The 26649-nt window shown below is 44.9% G+C and overlaps 1 protein-coding gene across 1 annotated transcript in view; it reads right to left on the minus strand.

The window, feature by feature from the left end:
• Positions 1-15477: 15477 nt before the first annotated feature.
• Positions 15478-26649, minus strand: part of LOC139565452 (leucine-rich repeat-containing protein 4B-like) — a 26427-nt gene continuing 15255 nt past the window's right edge. Inside the window, exons 3-4 of the mRNA XM_071385817.1 lie at positions 19125-19619; positions 15478-17459 (exon numbers count right to left, since the gene is read on the minus strand). Coding sequence (XP_071241918.1) covers positions 15504-17459; positions 19125-19370 — 2202 coding nt within the window. The 5' untranslated portion in view covers positions 19371-19619 and the 3' untranslated portion in view covers positions 15478-15503. The remainder of the gene's footprint in view (positions 17460-19124; positions 19620-26649) is intronic.

Consider the following 26649-nt stretch of genomic DNA (forward strand, 5'->3'; position numbering starts at 1 on the left):
CACAGCCAGGAAGGCAGGTATACAGGCAGCCAGCTGCAGCAGAGCCTGTCTAAGAGGGCTGAGGTTGACTCAATACACCAGGTAGTGGAGTGAAGTAAATAAGAGCCAGTCTCTCAGGATGCTTCACACAGGTGTCCACCGCTGCAGGCTCCACTAGTGGCTTTACGTCCTGTAGTTAGTTAGCCTACCTGCTGTTCTCTCACAATCAGGCACACACACATGCGGACGTATGGACACACACACACACACACACACCCACACACACACACACACACACACACACACACACACACACACACACACACACACACACACACACACACTCACACTCACACACACACTCACACTCACACTCACACTCACACTCACACTCTCACACACACACACTCACACACACACACACACACACTTCCAGGACAACATTGTCTGCTGCCTGTCATTACTCTGCAGCTAATCGATGGATTGAAGGTATTGATTAGAGGTTCACCTCTCCACCTCCACCTCACCATGGCCCCACAGCCCCAAGTCACTCACTGGTGCAACTCTTTCAACCAGTTGACACTGAACCTTTTGATCTGAGAGAGATCACCCACCCTCAGTACATACAGTGTATAATGCAGCCCAGCCACACTGTATACTGTATCTGCATGTCAATCACCACAGTAAATTACACTGTGTGCAGCAATCCACTCACTGTCAATTCACCATTTGTGTGTTTGTTTGTGCTGTATCTACGTTGATCTAGCCAATAAGTCGTCTCATCCATGTCAATCATCACTAATGTATAGGAAATCTGTGTGCGCCGGTAACCATAATTCTACAGGGCGTGCGACAAGCCGCCGTTTGTCGATTGCATGTCTAGTGTAGAAATGAATGTGTTCATAGCCGGGTGTGTGTGTTCGGATGTTAACCAGTTGTTCTCTGTTCTAGTCTGGAATGCTGAATATGAGAGATAAATATCCTATCACACAGATAACAACAGTGTCAAGTCCTCTGTCGGCAACACTCCTCCGTGGTCTCCTCAGTCAGAGCCCTGTCTGTCACACGGCTTCAGGATTTGGGGAGCCATGGAAACAGACGTGTGGATGAGTAGCTGTCAGTGTCACTGGGGTCTGTGCTGAAGCCGTGTGTTCTGTCATACTGTGATGAAAGTCAACAGTCCGTACAACTCTTCCTGCCACCTACTTTCAAGGGCTCTTTACCACGTAGTCACAGTCACACACGCGTTGGCTGGTAGGCTAGTGTTGTGTTATGTTGATGACTCTGGCTGTGTGGCGTGGAGTGCAAACTGTGAACATATGTCTGCCTTCACATAAAAGACGTCTCTTCATGCATAGTTGTGCGTGAAATATGGTCCCTTGATAAATTCCTATAGATATTGCATATCATGTGTTCTCTTTTCTACATTTACTGGTATACGTTCTGTCAAAATGATATTTATAATATATGAACCTGTCGTAGCTTCATGTGGGTAGAAAACATGCAGCTTGTTGAGATGTGAATATATGAATGTGTTTGTACACTCTTAGAAAAAGGGTTCCAAAAGGGTTATTCGGCTGTCGCCATAGAACTTGTTTTCGTTCCACATAGAACCCGTTTTGTGAAAAAGTTCTACATGGAACCCAAAAGTGTACTACCTGGTACAAAACATTTTTCTTCAAAGGGTTCTCATATGGGGACATCCAAAGAGCCCTTTTAAGTTCTAGATTGCACCTTTTTTTCTAGGAGTTTATAAGCTTGTTTTCTAGGAGTGCGTGTGTGTGTGTGTTATATACTGTCCTGTATGTCCAGTCATCAGATATTGTGCTTGTACATTGTATGTGTCATGTGATTGGTGTGTCATCTTGTCACCTCTCTCCCTCTCTCTCTCACTCACTTTCTCTGTCTCCTCTCACTCTCTCCTGCTCCATGCTTTCTAATCAATAAGTCCTCTCGACGTCGATTACCCTCTTCCCCCACAGGAAAACAAACGTCCTTCCACAGGACAAACAGAGGAAAGTGAAAAGAGAGGGAGGAAAGGGAGAGAGGATAATTTAGCAAAAATACTGTAAACCTGATAAAATACCTAAACAGCTGTCCGTGCCACCCCGGAGGAAGGGAGGAGAGCAGGAGAGAGGTGAGAAAGAGGGGGACATTGAAGGTTACACTTTACAACTGTATCACCGCAGAGGGAGGGAGGAGGGGGTGACATGGACAGTCCATCACAGGGGACTGAATTAAAGAAGGCAGAGGCCCCTTCCTCTGATACTGACCTTCACATTGAGGATTAACGCTGGTCCTGACCTCCAGACTAAAACACCATGATACCTGCGTCACATTCACCACGGCTAACACTAACCATGACCAGCAGACCAGAAACGATGGGAAGGAGAGGGATGGTGAAAAATGGGTGATATGACAGACCTCAATAAGAGCGAGCAAGAGAAAACGCTTAGATTCCAGCCAACTGCAAGAATTGACCTTTAAAAAGCAAAAAAAAAGGAAACTTGTTTGCTTCTCTCTGTCCCCTCCTCCCTCTCAAATCGCTATCCATTTCCTCTGTGTCCTTTCCTCCTCTCTCCTCATCCTTCCATCAGTTTCTATTTTCCATTGCGGTCTGCTCGGTTATAACTCCTTCAAACCCGACAGAACCGATTCTCACCGCAGAATGAATAAGGAGCTAATGGTTGGAATGAGTAAAACACGTACTGCAAAGTTCAGTTCTATTACATACGAAGAGCCTGGATTTCACACAGTCCGTTTTTGATCTTAAATAAGTAGTCGCTGCTGTACCCTTGAGTCATGCAGATCCCACCATCAGAGAGCTGAAAATTATAATTGTTAGGATTGTTTTGCATAATCTATTCAGTGTGACCGTGTACTGCACCATACAGTAGGTAAGATGTATGCTATGGGAGTGATGTATAGCATCAGCAATTTGAAGGGCATGTTCACACACAAGACTCCCATGATTAAAATGCTTGTTGATGTTTTTTACTTACCTGGATTACTGCACATCTACAGATCCAGAGATATATACAAGGAATACATGCAGACTCACAAGGGCATACTGAAGACGCATGCACAAGAAGCAACCCGCAAACAAATTTAAAATGATATGCTTAAATACACACATATGGATATGCACAGCACATACGGTATGCAAAGCAGGCCACTGGTTTTTAGCTATTTGTCTTCTCACACAAACACACACCCTTGGGTTAGCCAAGAATTGTAACCCTGAGTCCGTAGCATTCAGAAGCTGACCCTTTGGCTAACCTCCAGTCCAGCCAGCACGAGAGCAGTGTATACCGCAGGCTAAAAACTGTGACACACACAGACTCACATATACACACACACACACACAGACTCACATATACACACACACACACAGACTCACATATACACACACACACGACTCACACACACACAGACTCACATATACACACACACACACACACACACACACAGACTCACATATACACACACACACAGACTCACATATACACACACACACACAGACTCACATATACACACACACACACAGACTCACATATACACACACACACACACACACACAGATGTCAGGCGGGCGCAGGTGGTGGTCAGCCATTAGGGTCAAAATACACACCCCGCAGCCAGCCAGTCCACAGCCATACTGTAGTGTCAAATCAGCTTTAACACACTGACATAACGCCTTGCCTTTTAAACACACACACACTCACTATGGTACATACACATACACACTATGGTACACACACTGGTACACACACACTATGGTACACACACACACACACTATGGTACACACTATGGTACACACACAAACTATGGTACACACACACTATGGTACACACTATGGTACACACACACACACACACACACACTATGGTACACACACACACACACACACACACACACACACACTATGGTACACACACACACACTATGGTACACACACACACACACACAGATGCACTCAAAAGGAAAACAAATATTTGACATATGCATTGAAGAATTACATAGTTCAAACAAAAAGCCCACACATATTTAAATCTTACATTTCAAATTCTAAATTCTAATTTCTATACACTGAGATTATACACACTCAATCAGATACAGATGAAGTCGGAAGTTCACATACACCTTAGCCAAATACATTTAAAACATTTTTCACAATTCCTGACATTTAATCCTAGTAAAAATTCCCTGTCTTAGGTCAGTTCGGATCACCACTTTATTTTAAGAATGTGAAATGTCAGAATAATAGTAATAATAATAGTATTTCAGCTTTTATTTCTTTCATCACATTCCCAGTGGGTCAGAAGTTTACAGACACTCAATTAGTATTTGGTAGCATTGCCTTTTGTTTAACTTGGGTCAAACGTTTTGGGTAGCCTTCCACAAGCTTCCCATAATAAGTTGGGTGAATTTTGGCCCATTCCTCCTGACAGAGCTGGTGTAACTGAGTCAGGATTGTAGACCTTCTTGCTCGTACACACTTTTTCCAGTTCTGCCCACAAATTTTCTATAGGATTGAGATCAGGGCTTTGTGATGGCCACTCCAATACCTTGACTTTGTTGTCCTTAAGCCATTTTGCCACAACTTCGGAAGTATGCTTGGGGTCATTGTTCATTTGGAAGACCCATTTCACTTTAACTTCGTGACTGATGTCTTGAGATGTTGCTTCAATATATCCACATAATTGTCCTACCTCATGATGCCATCTATTTTCTGAAGTGCACCAGTCCCTCCTGCAGCAAAGCACCCCCACAATATGTTGCTGCCACCCCTGTGCTTCAGGGTTGGGATGGTGTTCTTCGGCTTGCAAACCTCCCCCTTTTTCCTCCAAACATAACGATGGTCATTATGGCCAAACAGTTCTATTTTTGTTTCATCAGACCAGAGGACATTTCTCCAAAAAGTATGATCTTTGTCCCCATGTGCAGTTGCCAACCGTGGTCTGGCTTTTTTATGGCTGTTTTGGAGCAGTGGCTTCTTCCTTGCTGAGCGGCCTTTCTGGTTATGTTGATATAGAACTCGTTTTACTATGGATATAGATACTTTTGTACCTGTTTCCTCCAGCATCTTCACACGGTCCTTTGCTGTTGTTCTGGGATTGATTTGCACTTTTCGCAGCAAAGTACGTTCATCTCTAGGAGACAGAACACGTCTCCTTCCTGAGCGGTATGACGGCTGTGTGGTCCCATGGTGTTTATACTTGCGTACTAAGGACGAACCAGACTTGCAGAGGTCTACATTTATTTTTCTGAGGTCTTGGCTGATTTTTTTGATTTTCCCATGATGTCAAGCAAAGAGGCACTGAGTCTGAAGGTAGACCTTGAAATACTCCACAAGTACACCTCCATTTGACTCAAATAATGTCAATTAGCCTATCAGAAGCTTCTAAAGCCATGAGATCATTTTCTGGAATTTTCCTTTTAAAGGCACAGTCAACTTAGTGTATGTAAACTTCTGACCCACTGGAATTGTGATACAGTGAATTATAAGTTAAATAATCTGTCTGTCAACAATTGTTGGACAAATTACTTGTGTCATGCACAAAGTAGATGTCCTAACCGACTTGCCAAAACTATAGTTTGTTAACAAGAAATGTGTGGAGTGGTTGAAAACCGAGTTTTAATGACTCCAACATAAGTGGATGTAAACTTCAGACTTCACCTGTACTCTCTCTGAGACATTCAAACTTCACTTGTCACTCAAAATAACGACCAGCATCTCAATGGGGATAATGTGAAAAAACAATGTCATTTTTATTCCATAAATGTCTCAGTATGGCACATGAACAGAGGTTGAATGGTCTGAAAAAGATTTGGCACAGAACCTTTAAGCAGAACAAATGACCCCTCCTCCACACACACGTGACATGTTTCCAGTGTTAATACACACACCCATGGTTAGAACAGGCTAGAACAGAGTCATAAGAAACAATCACGAGAACAACCATAGTCAATATTGCAGAAGAAAAGAAGAAGCAAACCAAAAGAGCAGATGGAGTCTATGTTTAATTAAACAGAGGGAAGGAAATATCTCAAGTGTTGGCTTGTTGTCGTGTTAATTTTCCCTTTTTTCCTGAGAGAGGGTTAGGGTTGAAGTAACGCGTGTGTGTGTGTGTGTGTGTGTGTGTGTGTGTGTGTGTGTGTGTGTGTGTGTGTGAGAGACTCAGAGCGAGGCAGGGACAGGCAGGGACTGATGCTTCATCTACATTTCTGAGGGACAGGGTGAGAAAAGGGAGACAAGGAGAAAGGGGGTAAGTCAGCCATGATCCTTTGCTTCCCGTGGGTGAGGATTGGAGTCATCGGCCCCTCCAGCACTGGTTGACATATAAGCACCGCAGCGTTCCCCCTCATGTCCCTCTCTCTTCTTCACACACACGTTACATGCTCTTACACACGCTGCACACACATGCTCTTATACCCAAGCACACCGCACACACTCATAAACACACAACTGTGCACAAGCATATGGGAATGCACGCACACATACAGACAGGCACACACACTCGTACACACACAGATATACACAAATACAGTGTATATACACACAGATACAGTGTAGCCTACCCAGGCCAGTACCCAGACAGGATAAGGAGTGACAGGACGTCTCAGTGTCCTCTGACAGTCAACCTCATCGCTCATTCCTCCTGCTTCTCTGTCTCTCTGTCTCTCTGCTTCTCTGTCTCTCTGTCTCTCTGTCTCTCTGTCTCTCTGTCTCTCTGTCTCTCTGTCTCTCTGTCTGAGGGAGTTGTCTGCCTGAGGGGAAAAGGGTTGTTCTGTGGTGAGTGAGGTATACACTGTGGGCGACCATGTTGGATATATGAGGTAAAGCACAGGAGGCTGCTGAGGGGAGGACGACTCATAATAATGTCTGGAACGAAGCAAATGGAATGGCTTCGTTCCAGCCATTATCCAGCCTTCGTTCCAGCCATTACCATGTGTTGGAAACCATGTGTTTGATGTATTTGATACCAATTCCCTGATTCCGCTCCAGCCATTACCACGAGCCCGTCCTCCCCATTTAAGATGCCACCAACCTCCTGTGAGGTAAATGTATGGTAAACACGAGGTAAACGTGTTAAGTAACACCAGGGTTTGAGGCCATTAGAAGCCACACTCTGCCAGCTGGTGGCTGATGGTGTGGAGCGAGGTAAAAATAAAGTATCAAAGGGGGGTGTCAGAGACGGAGGTTGAAGGAGACCAGCCTGAATAAATACATCAGCACCAATGAGGACAGCAGCACACCTCCCAAACTGACAGGGGGAGACAACAAGTTTTAAAAAATGTAAAAGTTAAAAGACAAAATCAATATCTCCAGTTAAAGGGCCTTATAAATTCATGTTGAAAGACCCCAAACACCAAATGACCTCAGGTTGCATCACTGATGATGTGTCCATGAGCATCAATAGATGTATTCATTCAATGTACGCATTGATTCTTGAAGAATCAACTATTAGCTTGTTTTACTCCAATGTTTGTAAACAAAGTAAATGTAAACAAACACTGTATAGCCTTAAAACATAGTTAGAGCTAGAGTGTTGATATCATGGATGCGAGGTCAGTACTTGCATCCATAGCTCTGTCTATGAACTTGAGAGTGGTTACATTGCCAATGAACTTGAGAGTGGTTACATTGCCTATGAACTTGAGAGGGGTTACATTGCCTATGAACTTGAGAGGGGTTACATTGCCTATGAATTTGAGAGGGGTTACATTGCCTATGAACTTGAGAGTGGTTACATTGCCTATGAACTTGAGAGTGGTTACATTGCCTATGAATTTGAGAGTGGTTACATTGCCTATGAACTTGAGAGTGGTTACATTGCCTATGAATTTGAGAGTGGTTACATTGCCCAATCCCTCAGCCTTTTACCGAAACAATGGCGGGGAGATGCTTTGTTAGAACTGAGGGTTGCCCCATTAAACTTGATTTCATATTGATGAATGTTTACTGCTACTCTGCTTCTCCCTTTCAAGTTGGTTCATTGCATTGATTCTGGAGGTAATATAATAGAACAATTCTATGCCACTTAGCAAACGCTTTTAAGCGACTTAGTCAGGTCAGCCCTCAGAGCCCTGACTCCTCCTCCAGCTCTACTCTGCTGCCTGGCTGACTAGGGAGGTTCTGACCACCAGTGTTGGCGTCTGGTTTGAACTTGACCCTGCATCACACTGGGTTGCTGACGGCGCTCTATCCCCACACAAGGAAACGACTATCAACACATGATCCCCTGGCTGCGTATTCCTCTCACGCCGTGGTTATTCTACACTGGCCCTCCATAGGGTGCAGCGGAGCAGACCGCCATTTGCACTTCAAAGCTTTGTAATGTACGCTATGGCCGCCGCCCAGCTTCAAACAAACATCAGACACAGTAGAGTGTGAATATGATGGCGAGCCAAGGCGCCCATAAACTGTAAATCTGTGTGCTGTGTTGCTGTGGAGAAGAGGAGAGCAGAGTAGCAGAGGGGGGTGAATGTGTGTTGCTGTTGGGAGACTTGTCCTCTGAGAGGAGAGGAGCTGCTGGCTCAGCACATCCTTTAATAGTCGCCGATGGTTCAGGACATTCCGATATGAATCCAACAACTCCACAACACATCCCCGAACAACAGGGAAGGTTCCCGAGCATTGCAGGGGACGTCAGAGTGTTCTAGAACATCTGTCATAAGCGGTTCCAATTCTCAAGTCTGGAACTTTGGATTAGGGGAGTCAATTTCTCTCATCTAGAACTTCCAAAAACAAGGATCTTAATGTTCTAGAACCTTCAGAATGAAGTGTTCCATAATGTTCCTTCTCAGAACAGGGTGTTCAAAGACATGACGAACAGTGTCCCAGCTGAATACCACAGCTACGGTGTGCTCAGGAAGGCCTAGCCTGATGACCAGATCCATTATGCTGGACTCCACAATTAGAGGCTTTTCAGCATGTCCCTTTAGAGTGTTGGAGTAACAGTGATGACTGCTCCCTGTTAAAGGAGAATTTTGCTTTTTTGCAACCAAATCTCTATTTTTGATGTAAATGGCATGTTATAGAAGTGTCCAGTTTGCAGAAACGGATGAGCTCTCAAAATAGTGATGCAGGTCTTTAGATGTTATATACTGAGAGCTTTGCCGTTCCTAAAAGAACGTATATGGGTGTTTTTGTTCATGTTTTTCCAGAGCCCCCTTACGGGGATGAGGAAGTGAATCACTGGTTGGGGTAAGTTTCTCAAAAACAAATGAAATCTAAATAATAGTAGTTTTGGTTGTTAAAAATAAAACTTCCCCTCATATGAACCTCTCCGCCTGAGGTTGCCTGACCTCTAGCACAGAACAGTTATCGACAGAAGATGAAGTCATCCACGATGAGACACCGCTAATCTCCCCCGCGTCACAGCACGCTAACCCTCACGTCAGCCGCCCAAGTCAACCAAAACGGACATCTTGTGACAGAGGACATGGTTGTCAAGGAAACAATGAAATAAGCCATATGTTAAATGTCTCTCTGTTCTCAAATGAAGGACACCTTCACAGAACACAAAGCCCCAGCCTCTGAACCGCAGCCCTGCTGGGATCTGGCGAGAGGTTTGTGTTAAGCCCACCGCACAAAGACACACATCATTAAGAAAGCCCATTTCAATCAATCATTCACAATCATTCAGTCAGTCAATGTCAGTCAGTCAATCCGCAAATGTGTGTGCGCTCATGCCTATATGTGCTTGTGCGTGTGTATGTGCACACGTACGTATGTGTGCTCCTACGTATGTGTGTAGGCAACAGGGAGGTCTGTTTGATAAGTGGCTGCAGGCTCTTGTACAAATCACACGGATGGCGCAGACTGACGTCCATGAGCATCTGATCTCAACCTCCACAAAACCTCACAGGGAGAATATGGACAGGAAATACTCTGAGCCAGCACCACACGCACAACCAGAATAACCAAGAGAGCATCTAAACACCAGCCTCGTAGAAGTAGACTTGCTTAAAATCCATCTAAAGACCGACTGGCGTCATAGTAATAAAATCCCCCACTGACTACTAGTCTGACAATGACGTAAAGTTAAACTAGGAGACTAGAGACTACAGACACACAGATCTGCATCTGAACGTACCACCGTCTCAGTCGCCATCATCATCATCATCATCATCATAATGTGTGACAATAGAAGCTGCAAGGTTTCTCTGGGTCTGTATTCATAGGCCATCTGATGGCCATTAAAAAATATGATAGCAATAATAATGCTTATAAATTACAGCGGTTTGACACTTCTGGCCTTGACAACTGGGAGGAGCATTTGCATTTGGCGCTGGAGCGTACGCATCACTGACACTATGAGTATCAATAATGTAGCGGCTCCACTGTCGTTTCACAACTATTTTTAAATGGTTGGGTGACAGAATTAAATTAAACTCTACGCGGGAAGATAACAATTGACTAATTCTATGGCTTACATCTGTTCACCACCCACATATGGGACCAGCGCCAATGGTGGACCTGGCTGGTTCCCTAAAGGTGTTGTCTCACCTAAACCTAAACAAGGCTATGCTCACCTCAAGCTCAAATAAGGCCCCTGAAACATGACTATCTAAAAACACAAATATCACCTCCCAACTCTTTAGCTCTTTGTGTCACACTGCTTTGCTTTATCTTGTCCAGGTCGCAGTTGTAAATGAGAACTTGTTCTCAACTGGCCTACCTGGTTAAATAAAGGGGACATAAAACCTGCTCTGATCAGAACACAGCAGGTTCTACCAATTAAGATAATTAAAATCACATCCTAAATATATCAAAAGCCTGATTAATATTGTCTCATTAGACCAGGACCTGAGCTAGAACAGCCAAACATGTCAAGATAACCGAGGCCATCGGCCCCTGTCCAATTAGGAAACACTATAGCCTTGATTGGCTGGTTTAACAGTGAGGATAACTAGGGCAGTGTGACACGCAACTTGACCACAAGCTCGTAACCTCAGATTGACTACGAGTTGAGAGAGGCAGAGGCCAGTGGAATGCTAAAGAGACTGGCCGTGATAGAGCAGACCTTTGATCTCTTGTGCTTATCCCAATAGGCAGAGGGGAGAGGGGGGGGGAAACCCTGCTTAACTAGAAATCCCGTTTTTACTTAAAGTGTCAGTGAGAGGATCATAGAACAGCCTGGAGCAGAGGGAAACAGACAGAGAACTGCTTTAAACTGGGGATTTAAAATGGAGGTCTGACTGGCCCCCTCCCTCCTTCTCTCTCTCTCTCTCTCTGCATCCTCTTTACACAACCCACACATTACATACACTCACCTAGCAGGCGCATGCACACACACACTGATATAGCTGCATTCTAAATAATGGAAACAATATCAAGTTGCCATAGTAATCGAAAATACTACTGTAGGTACCGTAACTGAACGCACACACACACACACACACACACACACACACACTTGACTTATTCTCTGAATGGTTGAGCGAGCGGGTCTCTTCCTGCACAGTAAACACAGCGTTTCCATTAGTGTTAAGTGTGTGTTCAGTGCTGTGTGACTCAGTCACTGCAGTGATGTTACTGGGACTGTGGGGCACTGGCAAAATGTTCTGCCACTACGCCTTTCTAACTTGGCTCTTCTCTGTGACACTTCATAAGGCTTCATAATGCTTTCTGAGGTGACAAAACAGGCAGGGAGTCACATCCAGAGTACTGGGGGAATAGTTGTTGTCACAACCACTGAACACACACACACACACACACACATGAATATGTAAATAACTAGTGAGGGGATTAAAGATCCCTGGTGTTGGGAAAATAAATATGTTAATAACTGGTGCATGGGATATGAGTGTTAATCACAAGTGCAAGGTACATGAATACGTTCAGCACTGGTGTAGGAATATGCAGCTGACATGTAGAAGTGATATAGACGATGTAAATCACTGCATAAGTAAATCAAAAGTGTGTGTAGATGATATAGATACAGGATGTAAGTCACTGGAATATGTTCATTATTTCCATGAGCAACATGAATGTGTAAATCACTTGCTTAAGCGCCGTGAAAAAATATAAATATCTATTGTGAGGACCATGGATATGTTAATAGCCTTCTATACTGCCTGTTCCCTCATATTTGCATCAGAAACCAAAATCAAGATGCTATGATGAGGACTGTCGCAGCTGCAACAGTTGCCAGGGAAACCTGGTGGCAGGAACCTGTAGGGATATTGTGTTAGGATATGGGCACACTGTGAAAGGTGATTTGCTACTGTTGGAAGAACACTGGCCGGCTTGTAGAGAGATATGTTGTCTTAAAGGAACATGATTGACAGGGGGCATCGGGCACCATATGAGGTGCAAGCTGTGACGCTGTTTGGCGCATTATTCTGAGGGTAGGTAGTCATGGAAACAGGGTGTTGACTTAGCGAAATCACACTCGGAGCACTGATAGCTATGACATTCTGAAAATCACAGAGTGAGAGAGAGCGTGAGCAAGCTTGTAAATCAAAGCAGGAACTATCCTGTCCTCCGTGTGCAGGAAAAGACCCCTCGCCGGCCATTTCACATTCTGTGTGTCTCATCTCAAGCACAGCTGTATTAGCCAAAGGGATACACACCAGAAGTGATATTTCAATTAAATGGAAAAAAACACCAAAAAACTAATGCCACCAAGTTTCACAGAGTTCAACCGCCATTTTGTGTGCCAGGTATTTTAATTTTTCAATGTGACTTCTGCTGACAGAACATCTTTCAGAATTATAACCAGTGTAATTAGCAAATTATAATAACAATAATAATATTACAATTGAGATAACACTTGATTTAAAAAAAGATCAAAAGGAAATAATCAAACTAGATAAAAAAACAAAATGAAAAAACACTTAATAGCTTTTTTAAAGAGATCTATACGTTTCTATATTTTTCATTTATTTGTCCTTTTCCTTAAAAAAAAAAAATCACCCATCACCATATGATTCATCTAGGCTTTCTGTCTCTTTCATTGAATAGGTTTCTCTTACCTTTCAAACGCTTCAAAATGCTGTCCTCCTTTAGCTCCCTGCTGCCATGAATTCCATTCACACATGAGAACACTGAGTTCTGATATAATCCTCTGCAAACGAGCAGTCTTCGACAAAGGTTCATGTCCTGTCTTTTACACAACAGAATAAAATGAGAGGTCCTGATCGGCTGAGACTGGTGTTGTTGTACAAAACAGAGGAGTTTCTGAGGAGGCATGGGCTGTGAGGATGCCATGTGGGAGCAGCCATTTTGAGGACCATGTATTTCCTGTTTCTGCAGGTTGGTGTTTGGTGGAACACAGTCCATCCCGTGTTGTTGGAGTCAATATGGTGGTTGAAGGGATCGTCATCGTTCCATGTGTAATCAAATCATTCCCCACTGGATCAATTATAAACATCCCTTTCATAAGGATGTACTAGGCTGCTCTGCCACCTATACACTGACTGTACAAAACATTAGGAACACCTGCTCTTTCCATGACAGACTGACCAGGTGAATCCAGGTGAACGCTATGATCCCTTATTGATATCACCTGTTAAATCCACTTCAACCAGTGTAGATGAAGGGGAGGAGACAGGTTAAAGACAGATTTTTAAGCCTCGAGACAATTGAGACATGGATTGTGTATGTGTGCCATTCAGAGGGTGAATTTGAACGGGATATGGTAGTAGGTGCCAGGCGCACCGGTTTGAGTGTGTCAATAGCTGCAACACTGCCGGGTTCTTCAAGCTCAACAGTTTCCCGTGTGTTTCAAGAATGGTCCACCACCCAAAGAACGTCCAGCCAACTTGACAACTGTGGGATGCATTGGAGTCAACATGGCCCAGCATCCCTGTGGAACGCTTTTAACACCTTGCAGTCCATTCCCCGACCAATTGAGGCTGTTCTTAGGGCGAAATGGGGTTCAACTCAATATTAGGAAGGTGTTCCTAATGTGTTGTACACTCAGTGTATGATAATAACAATAATAATAGTAATAATAATAGTAATAATGATGATAATTATTATAATAATTTGTTCTCAATATCATGATATATTGCATACAGATATACTGAGTGCATGAAGTTGAAACCGATCACATTGCAATTTTAGATATTACCACTTGAATCAGAGAGCATGCTAAACCTATATCTGCTTTTAAGAGCTATCTACAGTATACGGTTGATAAGCATTTACTGAATTATTATAATTATCATCATTACAATATCCATATTGTTTGTATCTAAGGGTGAAGTTTTGTAATCATATGTTCTCATTAAATGGAGAGTAAAGATCCCCCTTCTCCAACGACCCTGTTTATGTAAATGTGGCATGAGAGAGAACGCTTTGTGATGCTACAAAACTTGAAGCCAAAATAAATTCAATCAAACACTGTGCCAGTTTCCAATTTGAGCTCTTGCTCATCCACAGCCTCCACTACAGTATGTCCCTTTCCAGCACAGAATGTCGGCCATCTTGTTTCTAGCCAAACAAAGTTTTCATAGTGATGACCGCTATGACAGCAGTTCATATATTCTTCAGAAGCTGTGGCTATTTAGTCAGAAACTTGGTTAAGATTCTTCATATAATTTATTTCTTCGAATGAAAATATATTTATATATAATATGTACTTTCACAGTTTATTTGTATCTTTCGTAGTCCTTTTTGCTATTACATTTTTTTTTAACGACGATTCACTCCATATACCTTCCTCTCCTTTAAAGAGAGTAGCCAGTCAGGTGTGAAAGAGGGGAGAAAGTGAGATTGAGCCCACTAAGTAAAACACAACCGGTGTTGATGTTGTTTCCTCTTCCTACACATTGCTTGTTGTCCGACACTAAACTGTGTTCTGCTCAATGGTTTACTTTCTGTGCTGTTCCACAGAGTGCGTCTGGGCAGCCCTGTACTGCTCTGACACAGTCCCGTACTGCTCTGACACAGTCCCAAACACTTATCCGCCTACTTCAACAGAGTGACTCAGATCTTATCTCTATATATACATGGTGACTTGGATTGTATCTGATAATATACGAGGTGATCTGTATTTAGTTATAACCATGGTGATTCTTATTGTGTCTGAGTATTGAACCTGGTCACCTGATTCAGTCTGGGAATGCTGCGGATGGATATATAGATTGCGAGGGCTTTTACTTTGGCACAGATATGCGCAAGTTTGGCACATAGTTGTCAATCTCATAATGCACTGTGTATGTGTTAGCTGATAGAATGTTCCTGTCCTTGTGTCGGGCTGTGTGTGTCTGTGTGTGTCTTGGAGTGTCTCAGAAGATGTTAATGCTTGGACAGGTGTTGAGCAGACACAGTAGAGGTGTGAGAACAATCTCTCCTCTCTCTCGCTCTCTTTTTCTCTCTCTCTCTCACTCTCTATGCACTAACCATACAAAGCAGTGTCTATGTAATATTTCATATTCTGCCTGCCTACACTTTCTATCGAAATATGGCCATGGGGATAGTACAATCAGACTCCTCTCTCTCCCTCCATCTCCCTGTTTTCTGTCTCTTCATCTCTCTCTTTTTCCATCTGTCTCTCTCTTTCTCTCAGATCTGAGTCTCTTGCACATTCTCCTTGGAGCCACTCTTGAAGAGCAGAGGCTCGATCTGAGGGTTCTGGCCTTTCCCCATGAGCCCCTTCAGAGAGCTGTGGATGCCCAGCTGGGGCAGGGGCACAGGGGAGGGCAGCGAGCCACCCGTGGGGGTGCCACCGCTGGTGGAGGTATGCCCCTGTGCGCAGGAGTTGGGGGTGCTCTGGGTCTGGGAACAGGGGGAGAGGGAGGGGTTGTTGTTGTTGTTGAGGCCCATGCCCAGGCCCATCATGTTGTTGTTGAAGTGGTGGGCCTTGTAGTAGTGGTTGAGGTGCTCCTGTCTGGCCAGGTTGGGCAGGTTGACCATCTCCGGGTGATGCATCCTCAGGCTCTTCCCTCCTCCTACTCCTCCCCCTCCGCCTCCATCCCGAGAGACGGTGCCGCCCCCTGAGATACCGCTCCCGCGTCCACCGGCACCGGCGCCAATCTCGTCCTCCACGTTGATGATCTCGATGGCGCGGGCGGGGCCGTGGTGCTTGTGCAGCTGGTGCTGCTTCCTCAGCTTGTAGAAGACCACCAGCATCACGGCTGCCATGAAGGTAATGGCCACGAAGCAGCCAATGATGATCTTGGTGGTCTTCATCACGTCATCAAGGCCAGAATAGCCCGTCTCGGCAGTGATGGGCACAGTAAAGGTGGGCCGGGTGGCCCGGGACGAGGACAAGGACCAGGCTGACAGGGAGGAGGCGGTGGTAGGGAGCCCCCCCCTCCACTGGTGGCCAGACGGGGTAATGACGTATGACTCGTTGTGGCTGTTCATGACGCCCGCGTAGACTGTCGGGCCCTCGTTGGGCTCCACCGTCTCCACGGTGACAGTAGTGAAGTAGCTGACGCCAACGTCGGCGGCAGTGACATTAAGCACGGCGGTTGCCGTGGTGTTGCCAGCTGAGTTGGTCACCATGCAGGTGTACTGACCCGTGTCCCTCAGCGTGACGTTGGTAAAGTTGAGCGTACCGTCGTGCAGCACGGAGATCCGGACCCGGTAGGAGCCGTGGGTCATCAGGGTGCCGTTGGGCGTGAGCCAGTTGACCGAGGTCATGGTGGTGCCCGTGCGACACTTCAGCTCTGCAGCCATGCCCTCGGTAACGTTGAGGTCGGTGGGCGGCTCCACGATGACGGGAGCGTAGCAGGTGAAGTGGCTCTGGTCTAGCTCCCCGATGTACCTGCCCTTCAGGCCGGGGGGAGCGTGGCAGCGGGCGCAGCATGTAGTGTTACTGGGCACCGTCTCCTTCAGCCACCAGCTGAGCCACAGCACGTCACAGTTGCACACCCAGGGGTTGTGGTTGAGGTGCACCCGCTCCAGCTGGTGCAGCGGGGTGAAGAGGTCATGGGGCAGCGAGTGCAGGGAGTTGTGGGAAAGGTTGAGCTCCTCCAGGTTCTTCAGGTCGTCGAAGGCGTTGCGCTCGATGACCTTCACTTGCGAGTGCATGAGCCACAGCTTACGGAGCGACACCAGGCCCTGGAAGGAGCCAGGCCGGATGATCTCCAGACGGTTCCCAGACAGCTCCAGCTCCTCCAGACGCACCAGGGCCGTCAGGTTGGGGATGTCCTTCAGACCACACATGCCCAGGTTCAGGTAGCGCAGGTTGACCAGGCCCACGAAGGCGGCGTCTGAGATGTAGTCCAGCTTCTTGAGCTCTCCCAGGTCCAGCCGGCGCAGCGAGGGCACGCGGTGGAAGGCGTAGCCCGGCAGCGTCTCGATGGGGTTGTTCCGTAACCACAGCTCCCGCAGCTTGCTGAGGTACTCAAAGGCCTGTGAGGGGACCAGGGTGAGGCGGTTGTCGAACAGCTCCAGCGTATTGAGGTTGGGCAGGCCATTGAATGCTCCCACCTCAATCTGACTGATTTTGTTCTTAGACAGCTGCAGGATCTCAAGGTGCCTCAAGTGCTTGAAGGTGTCTGACTTGATAACCTGGTGGGGAGAGAGGGAGAGGGAGAATGTTAATATCTCACAACATGAAGAGTGACTAGACTGTGTAAACAGGGTGCAGCTCCAGTGGCTGTGACAGCTGGGTAGAGTGTGAAAGCAATAGCACAGGTGTGAATGCAGGGACACTATCGGAACATTACCATAATGTTTTACAAACATGAACATCAACTCAAATCTTACAGCGAGAGAAAACGAAAACTTCAAATCACTGATATGAGCCAAATTAAAATTCACAACACTACAAAACAATTATGAACACAGAGGCTGAAATTATTAATTGTGGTGTATCCGTTTTGGTAAATGAACAGACATGGTTGTTTTTCTCAGAGAGAAGATGTTTGCTGGTGCACTTGGACTGGGTGGGCCCCTGGACACCCCACACCAGTATCTGGGCTGTCCAAACGGAGCTCATTTGGCCAGGCATCAGACACACAGCTAGTGAGCAGGACTAAAATCCCTTTAAATCTATTTGTTTTTTTTATTTAACCTTTCTTTAACTAGGCAAGTCATCTATGGCTGTGTGAGATATGTGTGGGCAATGCTCTCAGTGAGGGAGGCAGTGAGAAGCTCCTGGAGCCAGGCCACTGCATCCTCCTTATGTGGAGCAGGAGGGGGGAGGGTGATAGGGAGGGTGGGGGTGTTTAAGAGGGGAGTGGGAGCTGTCAAAGCTTTACTCTCAGGGTACTTGGGGGAGAGAAGAGAAAAATAAGCCAGAGAATCTAGGATGCCTCCAGGTGTTTCAATATTTTTAGATTTTTAATCATTTCAAGTGGGGCTTCGGGATACAACAAATCCAATCAGAATCCGTTGGCTAAGAGGGAAGTGTAATGAATAGTGTTATTATTTCTTATTTTATATTTTAACAAGCTGCAACTCTTTAACTCGTAAGACCAAACCATGAGGGTTGATGTTCCCTTTTCATTCTGTAGCCATCATATACAGTTCAATCATCTGCCTTTCTGACTGAGATAGAATGGCTGTTTGTCCACTTCCTCTCTCTGCAGTCACTTTACTGATTTGCCACAAACTTTGCCAAAACTAATGAGCATTAGCCTAAAACACTCTGTATCCAAATTCACAAAATGGACTTAGTGTATTCAGCAACCTCGTGTCGTGTCTGTGAAGTTGTCTAGACATTTCTAGTGTGCAGCACATTTCTGAGCGCAAAGTTCCTAAATACATCAACTGAAAACAGCGGGAATATGTATTCTATGACACGGCTGACATGCTGAGGAAGTTCACATTGGGAAGCTGGGGTTAAATGGAGTGTCCCAGTGCAGCTGTAAAACCACAACAACTAGCTTGGGGTTCTGACATACAATCTGCTAACACATGTGTTCCTGTTTTTGTGCTGTTTGCTGTGTTACTGTTACTGATTTCCATATTAACATGACCTCCATTTGAATTGCAAAACGGTTGGGGAACACTTGCAGAACATAGGCATTATTCCATGGTAATTATGAGTGAATGACAGGTAATTACATTGAAACAAGTATATAAAAACAGGCATTTACATAATGCTTACCAACATACTGTACACGCACACGCACACACTCATGCATGGGCATGCACGCACACAAACACACACACACAGTCAAACAAAATAAATGAACATAGTGGATAATGCTCAGTACAGTCCATATTTACCTCTATTGAATTCTCTTGCAGGTTGAGGTATCGTGTGTTGACTGATATGCTCTCAGGCACCCCATCCAGACTCTGTCTCGTACAGATGACTCGACTGGCCTGATTGGAGCAGCTGCAATGGGTGGGGCAGGGGGAGGCGGCCCCTACAAATTCTGGCCCAGAGAGGAGGAGCCGCAGTAGCAGCTGGACCAATAGGAGGAGGAGGGGGGAGGGGCAGGGAAGGCAGGTCACCGTGGTGTTGCGCATGGCAACTGGGACATGACCCTGCCCTTTCTCCGAAGATGTTGATCCCAAGATGATGGATTCCTCAACCAGGTTGACTTTGCTTAGTTTCTCTAGTGGCAATTTGTTCCTTTTAATGTTTCATTTTTAAAGGTGTTTTATCTTCCGTCTATCTCTGTTTTTTCCAGGGGGGTTTAACAGAAATATGTGCATAAACAGATGTTACTCCGTCTAGGGATTTGAGTGGGGCCTTTGAGAAGAATCCACGAGTTACTGTGAAAGAGAGAGAGAGTTACTGTGTGAGAGAGAGAGAGAGGGAGAGAGAGAGAGAGAGAGAGAGAGAGAGAACACAGATATTAGAAATAGTACAGTATATCATGCTCCTCCAATTGTTTAGAAACATTTACACTGAGCAGAGCTGATGGAAAATAAAATATTCTTCCAGGTATATGTTATTCTGAAAGGACTGTGAATCCTGTGCATAACTTGAGAAGCCTTAAAAAGGTGTGTGTCATTGCTCATTAGTAAAGGTCAAGTCTTACAGCAAATCACTATAGTGACCAGCAGTGTCATCATACAATAGACATCTTTACAATATTGCAACTCTGGATCATACATTTCAGGTTACTGTCCGCCCTTGGAATGAAAAGTAATATTGTAATCCTAACACTCATGACTATGTTATTCATGAATTGGTTCTACAGTATATGCACTCACGCGTTCAAGACAACAGTTCTCAGGACGACAGTACAATACCAATAATATTGTTTAAAGAGATTCTCTGGTACTTTTGTATACTTTTCAGCCAGTAGTTCTGAAAGTAAAGCTCACGATCCAAAAGTGGTCCCTGAAAATTGCGTACTACGTCACATACTGTTTGAGCAGATATGTGCACCATGTCATTGCTCTCTCTCTCTCTCTGTGTGTGCCTCTTGCTAGCTGTCACTCAAATGGCGAGGGGCTGAAGCTCATTGGCTAGAACTTGAATTGCTAGGGGGCTGGCCCACAAGGGGGAAAATGTCGGGAAATGGCGCAGCACAGCTTTAAAACTAGGGATTTCGTGGCTAATTGAGGTAAGACAGTAATTCTGCTCATATATTATGCATATATGAACTACACATTGACACATCCAGCCCAAAGCGGGAGATTTAAAAAATACTTAGTAATCGCCAAAGTTCCGGAGCATGTCTTTAAATCCCAGTGTCCAAACACTGAGTTGTGACTTCAACCCAAATCCTCTCTCTATTAGCATTGCACGGGTATTGGGTTGACAGTACTAATTCTATTTCCATACTGGCTCTGCATTACATGCTCTAGGGGCCACAGAATGGTGGTGAAGGGTGCAGTCTTCCTTAACACTGATAGATGGTTAACTCTACCCAGGCTCCTGGAGCCAGCGAAGGAGAATTGCTCTCCCTCTGCAGGTCATTTAGACGTGAATAACCTTAACTAAGGGCATACAGTCCACTATTATTAATGATGATGGCTGTAATGATGGGACTCTGACACGCAAATACATTTCACACGCTTGGCATTCACACTTGGCTCAGGGAAAAAAACAAGAGAGATTGAGAGAGAGAGAAAGGGAGAGAGAGGGATTATTAATCTGATAGATGACTGTACAGCTGAAGGGAGAGAAGGGAATTATCAACACTACAGTAATAGATGAAAACTGAACAGTTGCAGAGAGGCAATGGGAGAGCGAAGGAGGGGGGGAAGTGAAAGAGTGAAAGAGAGAGAAGAGAGAGAGGGAGAGAGAGAAAGAACAAGAGGTTGGGCAAAGTGGGAGAAAGAGATAGTGAACCAGAGAGAGATATGAGAGAGAGGGGTAGAGTGATCAAGAGATTGGGGAGAGAGGGAGAGAGAGAGAGTGAAACAGAGAGAGAGATGAGAGAGAAGGGTAGAGAAAGAACAAGAGATTGGGGATAGAGGGAGAAAGAGAGGGAGATAAGATAGATGGATGGAGTAGAGGAAGTGTGAGGGATGCTAAAGGGACAAAAGCAGAGGAGAGAGAGATGGGGGGGTAGAGAAAGAACAATATATTGGGGATAGAGGGAGATAAAGGTAGATGGATGGAGTAGAGGGAGTGAGAGGGATGCTAGAGGGACAGAAGCAGAGGAGAGAGAGAAATAGTTGGGGGAATGAAAAAGAGAATGTTCGTAGAGAGAGGAAAAGATGGAGTAAGAAAAAATAAAGATTAAAAAGCAGGAGGGAAAAATAGAGAGAGGCATTAATATGAATAACCACAGAGAGAGGGGAGAGAGAAGATTAGAGATAGATAGATAGATAGATAGAGGGAGGGAGGGAGGGAGGGAGGGAGGGAGGGAGGGAGGGAGGGAGGGAGGGAGGGAGGGAGGGAGGGAGGGAGGGAGGGAGGGAGGGAGGGAGGGAGGGAGGGAAGACTCAATAGAGAGTTGAATATAAAGTAGACAGAGATGGAGGGAGGAGGACAACAACACAGAGATGCATATAAAACAGAGAGAGCAATGGAGAGATGGAGGGGAAAGACAATACAGAAGAATGAATAAAAAAAAGATGGAGATGGGTGAACAGAAGAGATTTCTCTCACTGAACGGTAGATGAGTAGGGAAAGAGAGAAGGAGAAAGAGAGAGGGAGCAAAAGAGGGGTGAGATTGATCCATAATTTGTACGCAGAGTGCAATGACATTAAAACACAAACAAGGACACCGTGATAAATCATATCTCCAGCACCATCTCTGTGTGATAGAAGTGAACAGGACACAGGTCCGGTCCTGACCTGCTGCTGCTGGGACCGTCACAGCTCTAGACCAGAACCAGTTGGATACTGGGACAGTCACAGATCTAGACCAGAACCAGGTACTGGGTACTGGGACCGTCACTCACAGCTCTAGACCAGAACCAGTAGGGTACTGGCACAGTCACAGCTCTAGACCAGAACCAGTAGGCTCTAGACCAGAACCAGTAGGGTACTGGGACAGTCACTCCTCTAGACCAGAACCAGTAGGCTCTAGACCAGAACCAGTAGGATACTAGGACAGTCACAGCTCTAGACCAGAACCAGTAGGATACTGAGACCATCACAACTCTAGACCAGAACCAGTAGGATACTGGGACCATCACGATTCTAGACCAGAACCAGTCGGATACTGGGACAGTCACAGCTCTAGACCAGAACCAGTAGGATACTGGGACAGTCACAGCTCTAGACCAGAACCAGTAGGATACTGGGACCATCACGACTCTAGACCAGAACCAGTAGGATACTGGGACAGTCACAGCTCTAGACCAAAACCAGTAGGATACTAGGACAGTCACAGCTCTAGACCAGAACCAGTAGGATACTGGGACCATCACGACTCTAGACCAGAACCAGTAGGATACTGGGACAGTCACAGCTCTAGACCAGAACCAGTAGGATACTGGGACAGTCACAGCTCTAGACCAGAATCAGTAGGATACTGGGACCATCACGACTCTAGACCAGAACCAGTAGGATACTGGGACAGTCACAGCTCTAGACCAGAACCAGTGTCACCAAAAGCACTCACAAACTTTTACAGACGCACAATCGAGAGCATCCTGTCGGGCTGTATCAACGCCTGGTACGGCAACTGCTCCGCCCACAACCGTAAGGCTCTCCAGAGGGTAGTGAGGTCTGCACAACGCATCACCAGGGGCAAACTACCTGCCCTCCAGGACACCTACACCACCCGATGTCACAGGAAGCCCATAAAGATCATCAAGGACAACAACCACCCGAGCCACTGCATGTTCACCCGCTATCATCCAGAAGGCGAGGTCAGTACAGGTGCATCAAAGCAGGGGCCGAGAGACTGAAAAACAGCTTCTATCTCAAGGCCATCAGACTGTTAAACAGCCACCACTAACATTGAGTGGCTGCTGCCAACATACTGACTCAACCCCAGCCACTTTAATAATGGAAAAACGTATGTAACAAAATGTATCACGAGCCACTTTAAACAATGCCACTTAATATGTTTACATACTCTACATTACTCATCTCATATGTATATACTGTACTCTATACCATCTACTGCATCTTGCCTATGCCGTTCTGTACCATTACTCATTCATATATTTTTATGTACATATTCTTCATCCCTTTACACTTGTGTGTATAAGGTAGTTGTTGTGAAATTGTTAGGTTACATTACTCGTTGGTTATTAATGCATTGCCGGAACTAGAAACACATGCATTTCGCTACACTCGCATTAACTTCTGCTAACCATGTGTATGTGACAAATAAAATTTGATTTGACTTAGGGTACTGGGACAGTCACAGCTCTAGACCAGAACCAGTAGTCACTATGGACATAACACTGGACCCTTATACGGCAAGCTTCTCACAATGTTAAATACAGATAAAACGACACTCCTTGTCATGACAAAAACATTTTTGGCATGACAAGGAATGGCAAGGAGTGGGATGTTAGCGCAAACAGATATACCCAGGCTACCTCAGATTTGGTACCTCCCTGCGTTTGAGTGAAACTTTGAGGCAAATCTCTTAGAAGCATACCTCCACATCATATGCTGTGACATCATCACATTTTTGCTTTTTATACTGTTCAACATACCTTGTGTCAATTGAAGCTTATCCTAAATACTGACAAAGAAAACACCATTAGTTTAGTTAATGCAAGAAATAGACCTCTGAACCTTTCACCTATTACTACCTGTCAGGGGCAAGGAGATTGAGGTTGTAACCTCATATAAATATCTTGGAATTCTAATTGATGACGGCCTCTCTTTTAAATTGCATATTCAACAACTTACAAAAAAAATTGAAGCTGAAATTGGGATTTTATTTTAGGAATAAGGCCTGTTTTTCTTTTGAAGCCAGAAGGAGGCTAGTATCAGCTACATTTATGCCTTTACTAGACTATGGGGATATTTTATATATGAATGCTTCCACTCAGTGTTTGAGATCAATTGACACTTTATTTTAAACTGCAAAATCCTTACGCACCACTGCACTTTGTATACCAGGGTTGGCTGGCCTTCAAGTCACTCGTAGGCTCAGTCACTGGTATACTTTTATTTACAAAGCCATTTTGGGTTTACTACCTTTTTATTTGGGCATTTTTATTGTTCAGAAATGTGGTGGGTACTCTCTTCGTTCGCTAGACTTTATCCTGCTAACTGTTCCAAATGTCCGAACTGAATTTGGTAAAAGGTCTTTAATGTACTCTGCGCCATCGTCTTGGAACGCCTTACAAAATAATTTTAAACTGGAAGAACTTGTCCCGATTGGTGTTTTTAAATCACTGAGGAAGGATTTTGAGGCTGATTCCCTGACCTGTCAATGTTTTTAATTTGCTGTTTTTGATTTTGTTATACTCTTGTGAATTCAATGGTTTTTACTTGTAGTTTTTCATGTTGTTTGTCTGTAATTTTTGTAATGACTTGGTGCTGCCTATCTTGGCCAGGACGCTCTTGAAAAAGAGATTTTAAATCTCAATGAGCCCTTCCTGGTTAAATAAAGGTTAAATAAATAAAATATACATCATCCCCATGACAGTTTCATTTAAATATTGTCTTTCAGTGCCAATCTCACAGGGGGAAAGAATCATTTAAATCTGCATTTAATGTTCTCTTCTCCATCGTGGCTATTATATGCATCCCAGCATATGCAACATAACAACAGACTGCAGGCATTACCCTTGAAATGACAGCCAACTCCATGTTTAATTTTAGCCACCATTAGGACTGATGTAAGTACGGCAGTTATTTTGGGGAGACGACAGCTGATCCAAATCAAAGGGAGCCAAGGGAGATGGGATGAGATGTGAGGCTGAGAGAGATGCAGGCTGAGATAGTTTGGTTGGTTAGTGGGGAGTGGAGTGGAGTCCATCGAGGAACTGGAAGTAGTTGGAGTTGGCGTCTGCTTCACTGTTGTCGAACCGCTGTCACCATCAACATTTTAGTGGCCTCTGCCTGTCTCCATCTCTCTCTAGGTCACTCTCTTTCTGCTCTCTCTCTCTCTCTCTCTCTCCCCATGTGTTGCTGCTGTGTCCAGTGGCTGTGGAAATACTGCATTGACCTCTCAGTTTGATGAACGATTAACCTGCTACACTGACACATATTAACCCTTTGATCTCGGCTCTCTGTCTGCCTCGCAGGAGACCACTGTCGCTTCAATCCTCCCCGTTTTCTCACTTTCTCTCAATTCAAAACTTAGCCAAGAGAGTAACCATGGTTACCTATTCACCACACTCTGCCCCTTTCTCCCTCTTTCTCTTCAGCTGTATCCCACCCTTTCCACATGCCCCTCCCCTCTGCCACTCATTAAAAAGCAACATTTTTTGAAGGTATACACAGGCACACCCATAATCACATATTCAGAAAGAAAGATGCTAACACTTAGACAGATAGCCAGTCAAACAGGTAGACAGACAGACAGACATACATACATCTCCAGTAGTGCTCTGCCATCCTAACAGTTTGGAACTGGGAGCCAGCCATCAATAATGAGTGTGCAGACACCACGATGTCAGCTCAGTAGACAGAGCCCAGGCACCCAGTAGACAGACAGAGCTCCTATCTACTCTACTATCTGTATGTAGAGAGGAGACCCCTGACCTATCGGATCACTTAAGCGTTACAGATTGCACCATAGAAATGTTAAGGTCATTTTGATTGAGCCGACACATGCAGCGTTTGCCATGAATGCAGTCTCCGTTAACGCGGGAACATTGCCTTCACATTTCAATCACGCTGTAACGCTGTCCGCGATACAGATTGAATAGAGTCCCTGGCCAGGGTTAGAACACCCCAGACGATGACAGATCACAGGCCTTCTTCTTCTTCACATGTAAACGCTATCTAATGACCTCTCCTGTTACCAACAATAAGTTCAATGTTTACAAACTCATTTTCAAGAGCTGGAGTATCATGAAACTGTTGAAAGTTAGTGCAGAGAGGTCTATGGTTTCCCCGCCCTCCCGCCTAACTTCCACAGTGAGCCCGCTCTCTGTTATCATGTGATCTACACTGAACAGCTCACAGCAGAGGACTGTAAGATATGATAAATCACCACTAACATGATTACCCCGTGTGTCTGCTGGTTAACATTGGCTGTTTTTTTACTCTCCGAACTACAAGAGTCCCCAGCCCACAATCTCTCTCTGTTTATCCCTTCTAGTGGAAAAGCAGCTCATGCAGGATAATAGTTAGAAGCCAACCCCAAAATAAAACCATGCCACCGAAGAAAAACAAAATCCCTTGATACAGTATTTATTTGAAACAACTATGTAGAGAACATTTCAAATGCTGTAACTTTAAGCTACTGATTTGTTG

The sequence above is a fragment of the Salvelinus alpinus genome, chromosome 36 (assembly GCF_045679555.1).
Source record: "Salvelinus alpinus chromosome 36, SLU_Salpinus.1, whole genome shotgun sequence".
Taxonomy (NCBI): Eukaryota; Metazoa; Chordata; class Actinopteri; order Salmoniformes; family Salmonidae; genus Salvelinus; species Salvelinus alpinus.